The sequence below is a fragment of the Colletotrichum destructivum genome, chromosome 3 (genome assembly GCF_034447905.1).
Source record: "Colletotrichum destructivum chromosome 3, complete sequence".
Taxonomy (NCBI): Eukaryota; Fungi; Ascomycota; class Sordariomycetes; order Glomerellales; family Glomerellaceae; genus Colletotrichum; species Colletotrichum destructivum.
In genome coordinates this window covers 407,673-424,576 of record NC_085898.1, presented here as the reverse complement: position 1 = coordinate 424,576, position 16,904 = coordinate 407,673, and the positions used below count along the sequence as shown (strand labels likewise).

Here is a 16,904-nt window from a genome sequence, read left to right as displayed (position 1 = left end):
GTGTCGGTGGCCCGGTGGCAGCACGGCGTCACAAGGCAGGATTGGGAAAAAAGGTTCGGCTGCCCCTTTTGCTTGCGTTACGGCGGCTGGGATGTTTGTCCTTTTTCGGTCAATGTTTTACACCTATGATACAACAGACGTCTCTCTTTTTATCTTGTTCTTCCTCCTCTTCATCGGCGGCGTTATTGCCTGAGCGAGAGCGGCCTCAGTATTCTCTCCCTAATAACTCTGCCTGCCACCGCGGCGCCGTGCTGGAGCGTAATGGCTCCCACGATCGCAAACACGGCCGAGTTGAGCACAATCTGCTGGCCTGATCCTGCGAGGTTTTCGGGCTGCGGCGCGCGTCAGCCAAATGCTTGTTTGTCCCCCTTGTGAGGAAGGGAGGGAGGGACTGATGAGACGTGGGTAGAAAAGCTTACCTTTGCCGGCTTCCACCGCAAAACCTTGTCGATGCCAGCGGCCATCGCCAGTTCCTCGACCTTTTCCTTGGTGACGACAGTCTGCGGCAGCTCGACGTTAAGGTTATCGATGCTCGCAAGAACCGGATGATCAAAAGGCTTGCGGCCGTGTTCGTCTGGGACGACGGCGCCATCCTTTGCCGTAGACGACGTCACTATGCTTCGTGTAGACTCGAGAACAACTGCTTGACGGCCTGGAGAGCGTCGGAAAAAAGGGGCACCCCATCGTCAGCTCTCAAACGTAAACTTTTCCTTCGGGGTCGGCAACCGTAAAACCGCAATTCGGGTTTCAACGGCGCGGGAAAGGAGGGCGGGTGTCTTACCCAAGTACGCCAGCTTATCGTTGAAACCGCGACGGCCCTGGTCGAAACTCTTGTGCGTAACGGCCAGCCACTTGACCTCTTCCGGCAGCATCTTGTCTCCGTCGCGGCCCAGGAACTTGATGTACATCTCGTCGAGCTTTTTAGGGTCGGTGTTGACGGACCAGACGCTGCGCGCCGGATTCTTGGTGATGTGAGGCGAGAAAGGCGCCTTCATGGCCTCGGGTGTGTAGGACCATCTCGGGCGCTGCCTCGTCTCGTCGGGCCGTTCAGCCTCCTCGGTTCTTCTAGAGATCTCTTCGATCTTGCTCTCGGCATCTGTCCGGGGGCTGGTCGTCGCAAAGGTTCGGGAGGACAGGTACTGGAAAGGAGAGGCGGAAGCTACTCGGGGATTCGCCGCCGATTGACATTGCCGAACGGCATGCCTCGTGAGGCCGTATGCTGACCGGGAGCCGTTAGCTGCCATTGAGGGCCTGGCAACGGAGGGACGGTAGTGTAATCGGGAGAGGTGGGGGGGGGTGGGCGGCGAGGGGCGTACTGTCGTCGTAGCTACAATAGCTCCTGATTCCTGCTGGGAACTTTTTCGCGATGGCTGCACAGGAACAATTTCTCGAGGTCACGTGGGTGCGCGCGCGGAGGGAGGATCATGCGAGGACCGGCGCTAGTCCCAATATGAACTAGTGCTTCTGGCTGCTTCCGGGTCACCCCAAGGTACCTAGTTAGCGTCTCTTACATTAGAGCCATCTCGCGTTTCTCCACTAAAACTGCGACACGCATGTGAAGCGACGCCCGTCACCTGGGACGCGTCGGTCTTCCTATTGACTCCAGAGGGTGCAGGACCAGCCTTTGCTGCTGCTGCTGCTACTGCTGCCTTCGACGCTCCGGCGACCATGACATGACAATTGCCCAGGGAGAACATTTTCCTACAGGAATCTTGCATCCATCACCATCATGGCAACTCCCAGCAGGGCTAAGACGACGGCCCAGAGCAGCGCTCTGCTCCTCGACAAGCTCTCGGCTGCCCTGCCCAAAGGTTACCGGTTCGGTGTCTACCACCTCTCAACGCCGCCGACCAAAACCGACGCTCTATACTCGGCGCCCCCTGACGAACGCGAAGACAAGACGTACTGCGAAAGACACTTTCTTGCCATCTCGATCGATGTCCCTTCGAGCACCGCCGAAGCCGACAAGCAGACAGCCAAGAACAAAGAAGCCTCCAAGCCAGTTCTCATACTCGCTCTGGAGGTCTTCGTCTACACCACGGCCTACTCCAGCACTTTTTTCGTCGCCAAGGCCGATTCGACAGGCTATTTGAAACTGCTCAACCTCCCCAAGGGCACCCCGTCGCCCATCAAGGAAATCAGCAGTGTCTTCGTCTCATACCTTGTTGAGCAGCGCAGCCGGAAGGGCATACAATCGGTCGTCAGCCTCTTCGCCCGCGCCCAGGACCAGTACCTCTTCCCCGGCAGCGTCGAGTACGCCGGCAAGCACGTTCTTGACGACAGAGGTCTTGTCAAATGGTGGTGCAGGGTCCTCGATCCCCTCCTGGAGAAGCCCCCGGTAGGGAAATGTGCACCGTGGGGTAGCGTCAAAGGATACCTCGTCATCCCCGGACTCGATAGCTATGAGACGAAAGCCTTTCTGCCGAAGAACCCTAAAAGCGCCGCCAACTGGGTTATGGGCCATGCTCTCGAAAAGATTTCGCATTACACCAACGAGTACGACTGGGTGCCCGCGCGATGCCTCATTCCCCGCTTTCCAGACGACCCCAAGTCGCGGTTCCGAGATGAATTGGACGAGGAGACGGGAAAGTCGAAACAGCTCAAGACCACGGGCCAGTGGAAAAGTGTAAAGAGCTTGGACACCTTCTGGGAGATGATGGCGTACAGACAGGAGTGCTCCAGCGGGCGTCTAACCGGCTTCATCTGGGTTGTCTTTGATACGCAGGCGGAACGGGCGCGCCCGGACAGTGCTTCGACGGCTTTGCCGACGCCAAACCCTTCATTCGATGTGTCGAACCCCCCGGTGACACCCACCAAACCCAAGGCCGCTCGGCCAGCCACTCCCATGTCGACGCCTCGCAAACTGTTTCCCCAAGCACAGTCAGCCACGCCTTCCAGGACGAAGCCGGAGAAGCCGGAGCGGAAGAAGAATAAGAAGAAAAAGACGAAGCTGACGGGCGTCATCAAACCCCGCCAACCGCGCATCAAGACCCAGCAGCGCAACTATCTGTTGGACAAGCCCATATCAACTGCCTACTACTACTGGCCGGCCGAGGGCAGAGGTCGCAAGATTGTCGACGAGAACGACTATAAGCGCGTCAACGAGCTTCTCCTGCGCTTGGACTTTTCCAAGTTGGACATTGCAACCAGCAGCACCAGGCGTTGGATCAGCGAGGTTGGCATGGGAGACTCGTGGGGCCTGGAGGTCCTCGGCAAGAGGGAGACTCTGGTGTCTTGGTCGAATGAATCGTCAGCAGGGGCCGTGAACAACCTCGCAGGCTTGATCAAGCGCAAACGCACTGAGGAGTCGGTGGCTAATGAGTCCGACGAGCCGGCGAACAAGGTTAATGTCCTGAGCACTGGTCTCATCCGAAGAAAAGCCAAAGAAGAGCCTGCCACCGTCATTGTCGCGACCGAAGCGAAAGGCGGGGAGCTCACGAAAGCCAATGTGCTTGGCGCCGGGTTGGTCCGCAAGTAGCGCGATGCATGAATTTGAGAGACCGTGTGTGTACGGCGTTAATAGCCGAGAAGCCAGGACACAGGGCAGCAGCAAGGCGTTAGATTGGATATACCAGGGTTATTGGATATGGGGTGTTTGGAACCCTGGGTGATGGGTCGAAGGCTTGGTAACGGCTCCGGGGGAGTCTGCCCAGGATGGAATTACATGGAGTAGTGCAAACTCAAACTGAATAGACCGCGCAAGACTTATGGTTTCATTCATCTTCTTCTAGGACGACATGGCATGCCCAAATGTGTCATTGATGTGGACTAGCGAATAGGTACCTGCTGAGACCAAGGTCCTTCACTGGGTGTCATGCTTTGACAGACATCACCAGACCGTATCGATTCAAGATTGTGTTGTACAGCACCGGTTGGTCTCTTGGAATGTCACATCGGGATGATCACTCATATGAATGCGCGAAACGCGATTCCCGCCTTTCCACTTTCTCGCACTTGCACGCTCTGGTAGATAGATACCGTGGTCGGATCTCAACCATCATCACATCACAGCCTCCACCCCACGCACAATCAGAGTTTGCTAGACCGCCTTGCTCTCAGGTTCAGCATCTCCCCTTCCCTTGTAGGTACTCTCCGGCAGCGCATTGAGAGCGTCTTCTTCCTTGTCGAGCTTGCGGAACATGAGCCAGAACCCGACGCCCCCCAAGCAGCTAATGATGGCGATGCAGGTGTACAGCCACACAAGCAACGGGTCGGCAGCCAAGCCGACAAAGGCCTGGGCGATGGCGCTCGAGAAAGCGTGGACGAACCAAAAGACGCCCGTAACGAGGCCGCGCATGTTCTTGGGCGCCTTGGTGAAGGCATACTCCAGCCCCGTGATGGAGGCGAAGATCTCGCTCAGTGCGATGAGAATGTAGCACGGCGTCTGGATCCAGACCGTCATGTCCGGCGGGCCGTTCTCGCGGATGCAATCCGTGTCGCTGGCGCCGTAGCCGCACGGCGCCCGCTGGTAGATGAAGTGCTGGATGACGGCGGCCACCACCATCGACAGCGTAGCACAGAGGAAGCCAAGCGCGATCTTCTTGATGGGCGTAAAGCGCAGCCCCGCGCGCTCGACGGCCGGGTAGATGACCTTGTCGCAGATGGGGATGAATATGAGCAGCGCGAAGGGGTTCAGGTTCGTGATGATGTCGTTGGGGATGCCGTCGAGGCGCATCGTGGCCGCCTGGTTGATGAGGTTGTTGGTCATCTGGCCGTAGGCGAGCCAGAAGACGGGGAACCAGAGGAACACGGTGCAGGCCATGACGCCGCGGCGGACCTCGTCGACCCATGCGTCGTCGAACGTCATCCACGCAGGCTTGGTGGCGACGTGCGAGGGCTTGATACGCTCCCAAAAGACGTCCTTGCGCATCTCGGCGAGACCGCCGCCCTGCTTGAGACCATAACCGATGAGGGCGATGGACTTGCCGAGGACGGAGCCGGTGGGCGGCCTCTTGGCGTAGCGCTTGCGGCAGGCGAGCATGACGACGGGGCAGAAGAAGAACATGATGGTGGGCAGCAGGTACGAGAGCCAGAAGCCGACGTACTTCTCGGCGTAGACCATGGAGACCTGGCCGACGAGGGCGCCGACGTTAATGAGGAAGTAGTAGCGCATGTAGACGCGCGAGATGGTCATGACTGGGTCGACGATGACCCGCTCGCCCGTCCCCGGGATCGTCTGGACCGTCGCGCGCGGCTGCGTGAGCTCGTACTGCTCGGCGATGAGGGGCGAGATGTTGGCCTTGAACCAGCCGACGCCGGTGCCGAAGAAGACCAGGCCGATGATGAAGGCCGCGAGGGCGCCGCTCGGGTTCGAGATGACCGAGGGCACGGCCGCGACGATGATGAGGATGTGGCCGAATGTGGCGACGACGATGGCCCACTGGATCGTGAGGTAGCGGCCCCAGTACGTGTCGGCAAGGTAACCACCTGAGATGGTTAGTCGAGTTTGGTCGAGTTTCCCTGAGATAGAGAGGAAGGATGGGTGTACCTACCGACCAGAGGCATAACGTAGGACCAGAAGCTGTTGAATAGGGTCAGGGCGGTCGAAGCTCGCTGTCCCAGACCCAAGGCACCGGCTTGCTCATGAGTGCCGCCCGCGCCGGTCGTAGAGCCCGGCGGGAGGGGATACGCGATGAAGTTGACGACTAGTGCATGGAAGACATAGAGAGAGTCAGTCAATGGCCGGCCAAGATACAGGTCAGACGTCAGCCCAGTCTGTTGACTTACACACCGCCGTCGTGCCGTAGTACGCGAAACGCTCGCACATCTCGACGAAGCCGATGCTGTAAATCAGCCAGTCCACCTTGCCGTGCGTGCGACGCAGCGTGAGGAGCTCCTCCTCGGTAGGGTACACATCACCGTTGGGGCCGCCGAGCGTGTCGTGGGAGTCCCGACCGTCGGCCATGTCGCCCGTGTAAGCCCCGGGCTTCCTCCCGGCGTCGACGCCCTTCTCGATGGCAGGGTAGTCCGCTCGCGCGGCCTCCACGACCTCGAGGTTGGCACCTGTCGACATTGTGACACGTTTTCTGCCCGTTTGTGTGCGTTGTCGTTCTTAGCTTGGACTTATCCAAAATTGACAGAGGCTTGAGGTGAGCCGAGACGCAGAATCGCAACCGCTGGGCAGAGCTTGGGAGGCAACCATCCCCGAGAGAGAGAGGGGAGCCGGCAGGGTTGGCTAACCATTATGTAGCTCTGCAGTGCGCACCGCGCGGGCGCATAGTATCGGCGCTGCAGGTAGTCTCTGTCATCGATAATGGGGTGCGCGATGACGGGGAGTCAAGAAGTTTCTCGTGCGTTGATGGTAACATTTCCTTCTTGGCGGCCGCGAAGCGAGCGACCGCCCAGAGATAATCAGAAACAGAACGAAGCTGTGCTATCTCAGTCCCCGGTCAAGTCGGATCGTGGTTGGACGAGCTGGGGAGACGATGTTGCACGAGGCAAAGCAGACAGAGCCATCGACCAACAGCTTTTAGACTTGGCGTGGGCAGGATGGTAACCGGCCAATCAGCCATGCCGCGAACGGTTACAATGTGGTTGGGAGGACTGAATAGTTGCATAGATATGCATGGTTACGGTGAGAGGTCCACTCCCGCGGAGGATTGGGTTGTGGTTTAAGAGGGAAAGGGATGGATGTTGATAGTGTTAGAGAGTCTGATAGGACAACCCGCGAACAAATACTCCACATCTTGGCTGGTTGCTCGGGGAAGGGAGACTGTTCTTTGAACTGTTGGACGGTGGAGGAGGAGGGGAAATCGGGAGATGTGAACGCTCGGTCTTGGCGGTCTTGGCTCTGCTCGAATATGGTAGGTGACATGATGTCTTGAGTCTTGGGCGACCGTGTGACCACTACTCGGGCAAAGGTCAAACTTCTCTACGGGTAGAGAGGTGATGTTTGGGTGACTCGGCCTGCGTCATGGAAAAGAGAGAGAAGACGAGGGGCGGAGCTTGTTGATCCATGGCGTCGATGTGACCCGACAGCAACTATGTTGTATTAAGGAGTAACGGTTCTTACCGTGATGAGGTTGGCCATTTTTCCAGCAGCCTGTGTGAGGTATCATCCAGAAAACAAAATCCGTAAGGTAGACTTAGTTTTCGAGGTCTCGAGGCATTCTGGAAGCCAGCCTCCCACATCGTTTCTCACTCCACAGATCTACTTGGTGAACGAGGCAACCTCTGAACAGAGAGAGGTATTGTTGCTTTTGCTGTGACTCAAGCGCGCTTTCTCAATTATGCCACGTTCAGCCATCAGTGTTGACATGCTTGCTACTAATGAAGCTGGCAAGGCTTGGAAACCTCAACTGAGAAAGGGAGACAGAGAGGTAAATCACGTAATAGACTTGGGTGAGCGTTTGAGTTGTTGTTCCTAGGTAGATTGGGCTATCCTGGCCGTTGCCCCTTTCTATTTATTACACGTAGCTCAACCCCAAACATCAAGACCCCCTACCCTGGCTGCCTGGGTAGCAGCTCGCCGGGTGAATTGCACCGTCCCCGATTAAAAAGTCGCCGAAATGAATGTCTGTTGCAAACTCCACCATACCTCCAGCCAGTAGTTGCCCACTGAGCGGACTATCGGAGTTTACTAACAACGTCGGAATACCACTTCTTTGCGGAGTTTGTAGAAGTCAATTCAGTGGGAGACGATTGCATCATCGAGAGTCTCGATTATCATTTCAACGGATTTATATACTGGGATTTGAGTATAAATGGAAGAGCAGCCTGGCCTTCCGAAAGGGTCGAGCGACAAAATCACCAGTTCCACCACCAAGGCACAGTAATAGCATTCGACCTACGGAGCCTACAGAAACCACAAGACGCAATGAAAGAAGCCATCATTCACAAAGGTATGATCGTACTATACCCCAACTACTTTATGTGGTTCTCACCTCCGCAACAAGGACCCCGTGTCGAAATCATCGACAGCCCTATTCCTGTCCCCGGCCCTGGACAGGTTCTCATCCGAGTTGTTGTCGCGGGCTCCAACCCAAAAGATATCAAAACCACTTTTTGGTTGCCACCCGCCAATACGGGCGACGATGTTGCCGGCTACATCGAGTCCGTCGGAGAGGGTGTCGTAGAGTTCCGACGCAACGACCGAGTCGCCGCCTTCCACGAGATGTTTACCCCTCATGGAGCCTTCGCCGAGTACGCCATCGCGTGGGCGTACACGACCTTCCTATTGCCGGAGAGCACATCGTTCGAGGAGGCGGCCACGATCCCTCTGGCGAGCTTGACGGCGGCGCTTGGGCTATACGGCGATCTGCGACTTCCTTACCCCTGGACGACCCCGACAGACGAGGACTATTCAGACTCGGGACCATTGGTCGTCTATGGCGCTGGGACTGCGGTCGGGGCCTTTGCCGTGCAGTTCGCCAGCAAAGGGGGGGTGCATCCGATCATCTGCGTGGCGGGTCAGTCCAAGCAACATGTCGAAACCCTCCTCGATCGCAGCAAGGGCGACGTTGTTATCGACTATCGAGACGGGTTGGAGGCTGTCCAAGATGGAATTAGGAAGGCTCTCAATGGAAAGGAGCTCCTACATGTGTTCGATGCCGTGGCTGATCACGGAAGTGACAAGATCATCGGACCGCTCATCCACCCTGAAAAGGGGAGGCTTACGATGACTCTGCTCAAACAAGGCGTCAAGGGGCCCAAGGAACCAGGCGTAGTGTTCCCAGAAGCATACGTTGCGCCACCATTGGAGGGTTTAGCCGATGGCGTCGACGCTTATTGGATGGGCGTTGGCTCCATTCACAATGCCTCGAAGCACTTTGGGTACATCATGTCCCGGTACATTTCGCTTGGCCTTCAGGAACAGTGGTTCAAGCCCCATCCGCATGTTCTGATTCCCGGCGGCTTGAATGGAGTTGGCATTGGACTGACTAAACTCCTGGAAGGGCGCGCCCATGGCGAAAAGTATGTATATCGGGTCGTTGATACCGAGTCTTAAGGTTCTTCAGTAGTCGAGACCAACTTTGGCTCCGGATTTATGCTCTTTGTATGATGTCCCTGACTTTGAGGAATGGTACTCGTATCATTGCTGAAGTCGTCTTGTAAACCCCCGCTGCCGTCTCCAGAAACAGAATGTCTTCTAAAGTCTGGAGCATGCTGGATGACTTCAGGCGTATCCAGCTCAGTCTTACTGTAGGACAGAGCCGAATGTCTTACCCCACTTGATTGGACACACGAGGGATCCTGACAACGTCTTGCAGTCTACGGCGCATAATACATGAAGGGAAACGATACCCGAATGGTCGACATGATCAAGCCTGCAGGTGTGGTGCTGCCTCACAAAGGCAAGAACGAATGAATGGTTAAGAGTACACGTTCTGAAATCATAAGAAGATGTTAATCCCTTTTCTCTTTGGAAGGTCGGTATTGACTGCCTGATCCCAAGAAACCCTTCGGCTGCAAGTCTCGAGTACATTTGTACGTAAGTCGAACTGGAACGCCAGCAGCGTTCACATTTCCCTAAGCACTAGTACTGCCAAGCTTCAAAAAGCAGCGGCAACTAGCTGGGGTAGCATTGGCTGAAGATCCATACGGGATTAAGCCGCATTCTGAACATGCACGTAAGACGGCGGGCTCGAAGGATCCGAGGTGCACAGCGGCCCGCCTAGTTCTTTTTGGCTGGCGCCCGGGCCGGGAATCCCAGCAGTAGAGACAGAGTCTGGGATAGCCATAGGTACCTAGTTTGCAAGTTGGGTGGACAGCAGCAAGCCCAGTATCGTACGACGGGTGTGCAGGAGCTGAGCTGCTGGGCGAGGCGGATGTACATGTGCATATACATCTGTGGCGTGATATTGTTAAGAGGCTCCAGTGACTTGACATTGCCACACTAATAAGTTATTATGCATTGAGGAACATGAATATCAGGGTTTATAAGATGGAGCGAGTTTCCAGTGAACGGTTCTAGCCATAGTCACCGAACCAAGTTCCAACACATCACAGCCACCCAGAAACAAATACCTCCCATCAAACCCTTAGTTCGCTGTTCTTCCACTCAACGAACCCTTCAATATGATCATGAAATTTCTCATTAAAGCTACCATCATCGCCGTCGCGGCAACGGCGGCCAAGATCCCTGCCAAATGCACCGACAACACTTCCGACGGCTTCCGCCTCTGGGCCAACATGACCTACCCCGATGTCCCGCCGGAGTTCGGCCCTTATGTTCAGGGACAAGAGCTCGGCTATGTGATTCACAGTACCGAGTGCTTGGCCGACGTGATCCTGGTACCCGCCGGCAACGGATCGGTCTTCCGCACCGACGGCGACACCGTCGGCGTTGCCCACCTCGGCGTCGACGACAACCGCCCCTCTGCCGGCGTGGTTGTCACCCCCGGCGGCACTGCAACGGTACCGTCTGGCCGCCCCGTGGAGCTGAGGTGCTCGGGCGGGACTCCTGGAATCTTTCTCACGGACTACGGCCTGGAATATCCAGAGGAAGCTGGTCCGCCGGGGGCTGGCGGGTTCATGGCGTGTAAAACAGGGGACGGCGTGGTGTTGAGCTTCTTTAGGTGGGGCCAGAGGCCACTTCTTGGTTGTACTGTCGTTCAGCTGCTTCCCATCTACTAATGAACAGGACTGGGCTATTTCTAATCCTCCTTTCCCGCGTGTACCTATCCTCACGGTTTCTATTTCTCTTGCTTTCTACGGACCCATTCAACACAATGCAGCACCGCTGTCCTCTGGTGTGCGACAGTTAGCAAGGCATGAAATTGTAGATTAGATTTGACAGAAGCTAGCTGGGGAGAAAAGATTTCTTTATACAGGCGATGACGACGACGACAATAAAATGATGTTAAGGCTCTCAGAACACTGCATACCTATCCAGTCCCCAAGTTTTACAGCTGGATGCGGAACAGCAAGAAGTGCTTCGTGAGCAGGCTGCAGGGATTTACGCCATTTTTCTCATCAGAAGGTATTTTACAAACATAACCAGCGTCCAATAACTTCAATTAACGGATTTAAGTCTAATCTATAGACTTGTAACTGGCAATTGATAATTGAGCGGTGTAGCGTACAGTATTGGTCAAAAAATACGCCACTCCGAAAAGCCCGACATGCGCGACTTGAAAACTGTTTGTTCCTTGACACTAAGCCGTCTCCCTTGCATCCATAAAAGGGCCCTTTTATTAACACAACTTGAGAGCATGAATTTACGACCCAATTAGCAACATCTCTCGAGACGTTGCATCATTGGAGAAGCCCGCCGTTGTGAGTGAGATCGTGTTAGTGCGATGGAGGCGCAGGCAGGTGACTGCAATGTCTCGGAAATTGGCAAAGGAGTGAGGGGCAATAGACCCTACATTTCTCTACTGCGACCGAAGCGCGTCAGGCGGCACGTGCGTACTGTTTTCTTGAGCGTCAGCTGCTGAACTGGACATCAACACGACATGAGCATGAGAGCATGAGCATGAAGTGAAAAGACCACCAGGACGACACAGGATTACATCCTTCATAGCTTCACATCAGCATTAAGCCTGTTCATACTCGCCAAACACCAAACGAAACCATCCGGCTCAGAGCCTCGTCGAAAATGGCGCCCCCAAAGCGCTGGCCCGCGCCCATCCACGTCTTCTCCTACCGCGCCCTCCTGGTGGTGCCCGTCATCCTCGCCATCGCGACATTCGTCTCCCTCTTTGTCCACTCGGACGTGAACGTCGCCCTCCTCTACTCGCAATGTGACGCCCGCGCCCGCCTGCCGGCCATCAGCAAGGTCCCCGTCCTCGGCCCGCCCGCCTGCTTCGCCGTCAGCTTCTTCCAGAACGCGCTCGGCTCCGTGCGGACCTTCGCGAGCATGGCCGCCGTCCTGTCCTTCATCGCCGGCCTCATGACCGTCACCACTGTCGAGGCCGCGCGCGTCTGCAACGCGCCCAACATCCTCATCGCCAACCCGACGGGTCCCTGGCTGGTCTTCAACCTGCTGGGCGGCGCGGTGGTGTGGCAGCTCGTCATCATCCCGGCCTTCTTCCACCGCTCGCGCTCCATCCTGCTCGCGCGCAAAAAGGCCGGCCAGGACGTCGTCGAGAGCGCGGCGTCGAAAGACCCCGACTTCGGCAAGGACTCGCGCCATCTCGTCGTCGACTCGGAGATCATCGCCATCCCTGTCAGCGTCGCGTGGGGCTTCGTCTTGCCGTCCATCCTCATGCTCATCTACAACTCGCCCATCACCATCGCCATCTGGCTCGTTTTCCCCATCTGGGTGTCCCTCATCCGTCAAGGCGTCCGATGGATCGTTTTGCGGCTGCAGAGGCGCCAGCACCGCAGTTTCCATCTCGAGTCTCACACGGTCTCGCTTCTGCTCGTCTACATCGTCCCCATCCTCTGCTCCGCTGTATCTCATGTTTACCTCATCTGGAGCCTCTTCCAGTGGGACGACAGAAAAGAGATGACGCGTTCAACCATCAAGTATGTCGAAATCGACGCCTTCTTCATCGGGTTGACCGTCCTGTACTGGATTTTTGTCGAGACTGGGTGGCGGGTTCCCTTGGTGGCGGTTCTTGTTGCTGTTCCCCTAGGCCCGGGTGCCGGTGTCTGTATTGCTTGGATCTATAGGGATAACCAAATTCGTGAGCATCTCAAGCACTGGTTGTCTGACATCGTCGGTAGCGAAGAGGCCAATGAAGAGGGTAGAACCCCAGCAGATGAAGAAACACCTTTACTCAACTGAGCAGAAACGCTTCGATTACGGTATACTGGAATGGGGTGGTATGGCTTATGAGGGCCACAAGGAGGAAAGGATCATAGGATCCACTTAGCTTTCGGATTTTTAGATCCGATTATGTATAATAGATAGGATTAGCCTAGCTAGACAGCAGGACTTATTAGAATTATTAGCAGACATTAGAATTATTTTTTACACCTTTGCTTACACTTTCTAAAGGACTTTACTTAATTAATTATAATCTGTTTTACTTACTTTAAGTAAATTAGATCTAAGAATTAAAGCCTCTATCTATTGCTATATAACTTTTAATAATCTAAGTGCGTAGGAGTAGGACTTACTTTTGCTTCTAGCCCTACTAATAGCCTAGTAGCGCTGCATGCTGCTAGACTGTTTTAGTAGGGTAGGTTGTTTTAGTAGGTGCTGCTTTTGCATATATAGCTTATTCTAATAGTACCTAAAGGTAGATTAGTTTCTTTAAGCTAATTTATCTGCTATAAAAAAGGGATACTTTTACACTATCTAAATAAACGCTATTACAACAAACAAAAAGAACATAATATAATATAATGTATTATTATAAAGAAAAACATAAAGTAGGTATAATAAACCCCTTTTTAGACCTAATCTAAAGAAAAGAAGTGCAAATAGCTATATATTATCTTATAACTTTAATTAGGGACTAAAGTAGACCCTAAAATTGCCTCTGCAGTTTAACTTTTCCTTTATCTACTTTTATAATTTAGTAATGCAGCTTAGAGAGCAGCTAAAAAGGTATATAATTAGGTCTAAAGGCCTTACCCCTACTTATTAGAACCCTTAATTAATTGCACTCTAATAGCGTAGGGTGTTTAAGCCCCTTCTTTATTAATAAATGTAGAAAGAGACTTCTTACTACCTAATAACTACTAAAAGAAGCTATAATAATATAATAAAGAGCAGGCTAAGCCTCTAATAAATATAACTACTTAATATAATAATATTAATAATAGAGATTAACTAGATAAGAGAAAGCATACCTCTAAGAGTAATATAGCTGTTTCTTTATAAAGAAGGCATAGGAAGGCACCCCTATAAGGAAAAGGCTTAAGATTAGACCTGCAAATTAGCTAAGCAAGAGAGCTTATAAGCCTATATAAGTAGAATACTATAGGAATACTAAATTAAATAGATACCCCTCCTAGAGGTAAGGTAGCAACAAGCACTAAGAATTAAAGTAGCTAGAACCTATAAATTAAGAATAATACACCTAGAAGCAGTTAGAAAAGCATATAATAAGGGATGTTAGGGGGTAGCCTATATAGTATTTCTCTTTTTACCTACCTCTATTGCTTAGAGGAGACTGCTATACACTTTAATAGAAACACAACATACATTTTATACCTTTTTAATTTACTATTACTACTAATAATAAGGGTTTTTAGATATTATATCTAATAACTATAATTCCCCTTTAAACAACCTCCTGCAAGCATAGGCTAGGAGTATCTTTAGTACTTTAGGCCCTCTACCTATAAGGACTACTTTACTTAGCCTAATCTTAGGTAGGTATACCTTTTTAAATATCTAGCAGCATGTGCTTAAAGCAGATGCTTCTAATAATAACAACCCTCTTGTAGCCTCTATCCCTACTCTTACTGCAGGCTCTGCTGCTTACCTGCAATATAATATGTCTAGAGGATCTAGATACAATATGCTAGCCCTAGAGGCCTAACCTAGTCTAGCCCTAACTTACTAACCCTAATCTAAAGGTGCAACTAAAGGCTTTATAACTAGGAATAACTTTGCAGACCTAATCTAAGCTATAACCTTAATATAAGAAGCTCCTGCTAACCTGCATATAGTTCTTTAGAATAACCCTACTACCCCTTGCTTTATTAGTAACAACATCTCTAACTTTCTTAGGGACTTTAAGGCTATTAGTAAGATCTCTAGTATTAATAATAACACCCTTTAGGATACTATCTACCTATACTGCAATAATACTTACTAATATGTGGTTAAATTGTATATTTAGGGGAGGATATAGACTTAGGCTAAGGTAGAGCTTAAAAGAGTCTATAAAGCTGCAGACGTTAACTAGCTTTATAACCCTAATAAGGCTATTTACAGACTTACTCTTAAGCCCTAAATTACTAAGAATAACCTAAATGCCCTTATTAGCTTTATTAATAAGATAAAAGGCCTCCTTACTAAGGCTGCCCTTAAGATACTCCCTATTATTTTAAATAGAGAGCTTATCTATATTGCCTTTTGCTATCTACCTAGAAAGGCTATTAATGCTGTTATAAAGCACCTCTGCTGTATAGTTGTTAACCTTTAAACTACCTTATAAGACTGTATTAAGCAGGCCCTCCTTAAGTAGGCAAATAATAAAATAGTTTATTACTAGCTTAGTAAATAAATAATTTTAGTTTCTACCTCTAATTCTTAAACCTAATCTGTTGTTACTACTGCTTTTTAACTAAAGGCAGCTAAGTAGGTCTTTAAGCATATAGCTATAAATACAACTATACCTGCTAGCAATAGTCTTAATAAGATAACTACTAGAGTAGGAGGCCTAAGTATTAATTAGACCTAACTTAGCTACCTTAACCTAACTATTTAAATACTCCTTTAGTAAAACAACAATATTATAGGACTTCTTTATGCCTAGCTAAGACAGCCTTCTAATGCTAACTTTACTAAAGTTAATAAGATTACTACTTAATAGAGTTACCTTAGGTATAGCAACGCTTAAGGAGGATACTAGACCTGTAGTAGCTACAGAGGGTAGAACAATTAAGGCTCCTATAGTAGTAGGGGATATAGTAACAACAATAGTTATAACCCTAAAGCTTATTAGGAGGCCTATTAGTTAGATATTAAACCTAATAAATGTAGCTTATGCAGCAACAAAGGGTATAAGTATGTATACTGCTACATATACTAGTAAGACTAAAGTGCTAGCTTGTACTATATCTTCTTCCTATTAGTCTGCCTTAGGTAATACCCTAAGGGTATGCCTCTAGAGCTTAGTATTATTAACAACTACTGCTAGTAAGGAAGGCTGCCTTAGGTAGTACATAAGATTATTATGCACTAGATCCTAAACTACCTATATAACAACCTTATTTATCTTGCTTTTAAGATTGCTTAAAGAGACTTTAGGGATAACTTAGACTTTTATACCCCTTTTAATAAAGCCTAGATGCATATTATGCAGTTACTTTAGGCTAAAGAAGCACCTTCTGCTCTAACTTTTAAAGAGGCTAGCTTTTTAGACGTTAATATAGTTATTATTAATTCTAGCAACTGTAATAGCGTATTACATCTCTACCTAAAAGAAGCCTTTATTATAGAAAGACAGAAGGTTAATAATAATTGCTTTTTACCTTATAGCACCTAGCAGGTAAAGAATGCATTATTCTTAGACCTAATATTAACCTAAATCCCCTAAAGTCCTACTCTACTTAGCCCTAAGGTTACTAAGCTAATAGATAAGGATACTATAGTTGCCTAACCTACAGCTTAAGAACTAGCTAAGGAGCAACTCCTATTAATGCAGAAGGAACCTATAAAGCCTAAGACAAACAAAGCAGACTTACTCTATAGTCTTTAAAGCTAGGAAGGTAATCTTAAGGAAGCTGTTGCTAATATAGTCTCTAAGAAGGCCTTAAGCAACATCCTAGTCCTAGTTAATATCCTTTGCTTTATTTGCAATAATTTTACTAAGGCTAAATATTATAAAGCGCTTTGCGTTAAGGCTGCCTATAAGGCTAAGAATAACATCTACCTTAAGGCTTTAGATAAGCTTAAAACTCTTATTACTAAGTATCCTAATGCATATAAAGGCATTACTAAGAAGATTTAGGAATATAACTCTAAAGGCCTTTTAACAACCCTAAGAGCAGTAGTACATACTCTAACTTGTTTTTAGACCTAATATGCTGCTTAATTTATTAAGAAGTCTTTTTCTATTACAGACTCTCTAATAACAATTAGGACCCTAAGATTTATTATATTGCACTTATACCTTAACGTTTCTATTAGTAGTAACTATACTAGCGCTATAAAGACTATTAATAGTATTCTTAATACTAGCTTTACAATTAATGTAATTAACAAATAATATATTATTAGCAACAGCCTCTAGCACCTTATTATACTAACTACTTTTAGCCTTAAAGGCTTTACTAACCTAAATATGCCTTAAGTTAATCTTAAAGGCGCCCTTATTGCAGACATTTAGATAGGT

The 16,904-nt window shown here is 50.2% G+C and overlaps 6 protein-coding genes across 6 annotated transcripts; 4 read left to right on the top strand and 2 right to left on the bottom strand.

Moving 5' to 3' along the window:
- On the bottom strand, positions 1-1,297 carry CDEST_04188 (Putative large ribosomal subunit protein mL57). Its single transcript, XM_062920347.1, has 3 exons — positions 782-1,297; positions 420-652; positions 1-332 (listed from the first exon to the last, which is right to left on the bottom strand). The coding sequence occupies exons 1-3, from the start codon at positions 1,242-1,244 to the stop codon at positions 183-185; spliced, it is 846 nt and encodes a 281-aa protein (XP_062776398.1). The 5' UTR covers positions 1,245-1,297; the 3' UTR covers positions 1-182.
- Positions 1,298-1,550: 253 nt separating this feature from the next.
- On the top strand, positions 1,551-3,494 carry CDEST_04187 (uncharacterized protein). The gene has a single exon (XM_062920346.1). It carries the CDS (start codon positions 1,730-1,732, stop codon positions 3,476-3,478), a length of 1,749 nt encoding a protein of 582 aa, XP_062776397.1. The 5' UTR covers positions 1,551-1,729; the 3' UTR covers positions 3,479-3,494.
- Position 3,495: 1 nt separating this feature from the next.
- Positions 3,496-6,134, bottom strand: CDEST_04186 (Putative proton-dependent oligopeptide transporter family, PTR2 family proton/oligopeptide symporter). The gene is made up of 3 exons (XM_062920345.1): positions 5,728-6,134; positions 5,493-5,645; positions 3,496-5,427 (listed from the first exon to the last, which is right to left on the bottom strand). Exons 1-3 carry the CDS (start codon positions 6,011-6,013, stop codon positions 4,040-4,042), a joined length of 1,827 nt encoding a protein of 608 aa, XP_062776396.1. The 5' UTR covers positions 6,014-6,134; the 3' UTR covers positions 3,496-4,039.
- Positions 6,135-7,464: 1,330 nt separating this feature from the next.
- On the top strand, positions 7,465-8,965 carry CDEST_04185 (Putative GroES-like superfamily, polyketide synthase, enoylreductase domain, trans-enoyl reductase). The gene is made up of 2 exons (XM_062920344.1): positions 7,465-7,841; positions 7,896-8,965. Exons 1-2 carry the CDS (start codon positions 7,817-7,819, stop codon positions 8,945-8,947), a joined length of 1,077 nt encoding a protein of 358 aa, XP_062776395.1. The 5' UTR covers positions 7,465-7,816; the 3' UTR covers positions 8,948-8,965.
- A 957-nt stretch (positions 8,966-9,922) lies between these two features.
- On the top strand, positions 9,923-10,804 carry CDEST_04184 (uncharacterized protein). The gene has a single exon (XM_062920343.1). It carries the CDS (start codon positions 10,018-10,020, stop codon positions 10,573-10,575), a length of 558 nt encoding a protein of 185 aa, XP_062776394.1. The 5' UTR covers positions 9,923-10,017; the 3' UTR covers positions 10,576-10,804.
- Positions 10,805-11,382: 578 nt separating this feature from the next.
- CDEST_04183 (uncharacterized protein) lies at positions 11,383-12,884 on the top strand. Its single transcript, XM_062920342.1, has one exon. It carries the CDS (start codon positions 11,540-11,542, stop codon positions 12,671-12,673), a length of 1,134 nt encoding a protein of 377 aa, XP_062776393.1. The 5' UTR covers positions 11,383-11,539; the 3' UTR covers positions 12,674-12,884.
- Positions 12,885-16,904: the final 4,020 nt, after the last annotated feature.

Excerpts from the sequence above, each read along its gene's own strand:
- CDEST_04188 (XM_062920347.1), bottom strand. The coding sequence starts at position 1,244 with ATGGCAGCTAACGGCTCCCGGTCAGCATACGGCCTCACGAGGCATGCC. Across the intron at positions 653-781 it reads CGATAAGCTGGCGTACTTGG|GCCGTCAAGCAGTTGTTCTC; the intron begins GTAAGACACCCG and ends GACGCTCTCCAG. Across the intron at positions 333-419 it reads TGCGGTGGAAGCCGGCAAAG|CCCGAAAACCTCGCAGGATC; the intron begins GTAAGCTTTTCT and ends CGCGCGCCGCAG.
- CDEST_04187 (XM_062920346.1), top strand. The coding sequence starts at position 1,730 with ATGGCAACTCCCAGCAGGGCTAAGACGACGGCCCAGAGCAGCGCTCTG.
- CDEST_04186 (XM_062920345.1), bottom strand. The coding sequence starts at position 6,013 with ATGTCGACAGGTGCCAACCTCGAGGTCGTGGAGGCCGCGCGAGCGGAC. Across the intron at positions 5,646-5,727 it reads CTACGGCACGACGGCGGTGT|TCGTCAACTTCATCGCGTAT; the intron begins GTAAGTCAACAG and ends TCCATGCACTAG. Across the intron at positions 5,428-5,492 it reads CTACGTTATGCCTCTGGTCG|GTGGTTACCTTGCCGACACG; the intron begins GTAGGTACACCC and ends TAACCATCTCAG.
- CDEST_04185 (XM_062920344.1), top strand. The coding sequence starts at position 7,817 with ATGAAAGAAGCCATCATTCACAAAG. Across the intron at positions 7,842-7,895 it reads AGAAGCCATCATTCACAAAG|GACCCCGTGTCGAAATCATC; the intron begins GTATGATCGTAC and ends CTCCGCAACAAG.
- CDEST_04184 (XM_062920343.1), top strand. The coding sequence starts at position 10,018 with ATGATCATGAAATTTCTCATTAAAGCTACCATCATCGCCGTCGCGGCA.
- CDEST_04183 (XM_062920342.1), top strand. The coding sequence starts at position 11,540 with ATGGCGCCCCCAAAGCGCTGGCCCGCGCCCATCCACGTCTTCTCCTAC.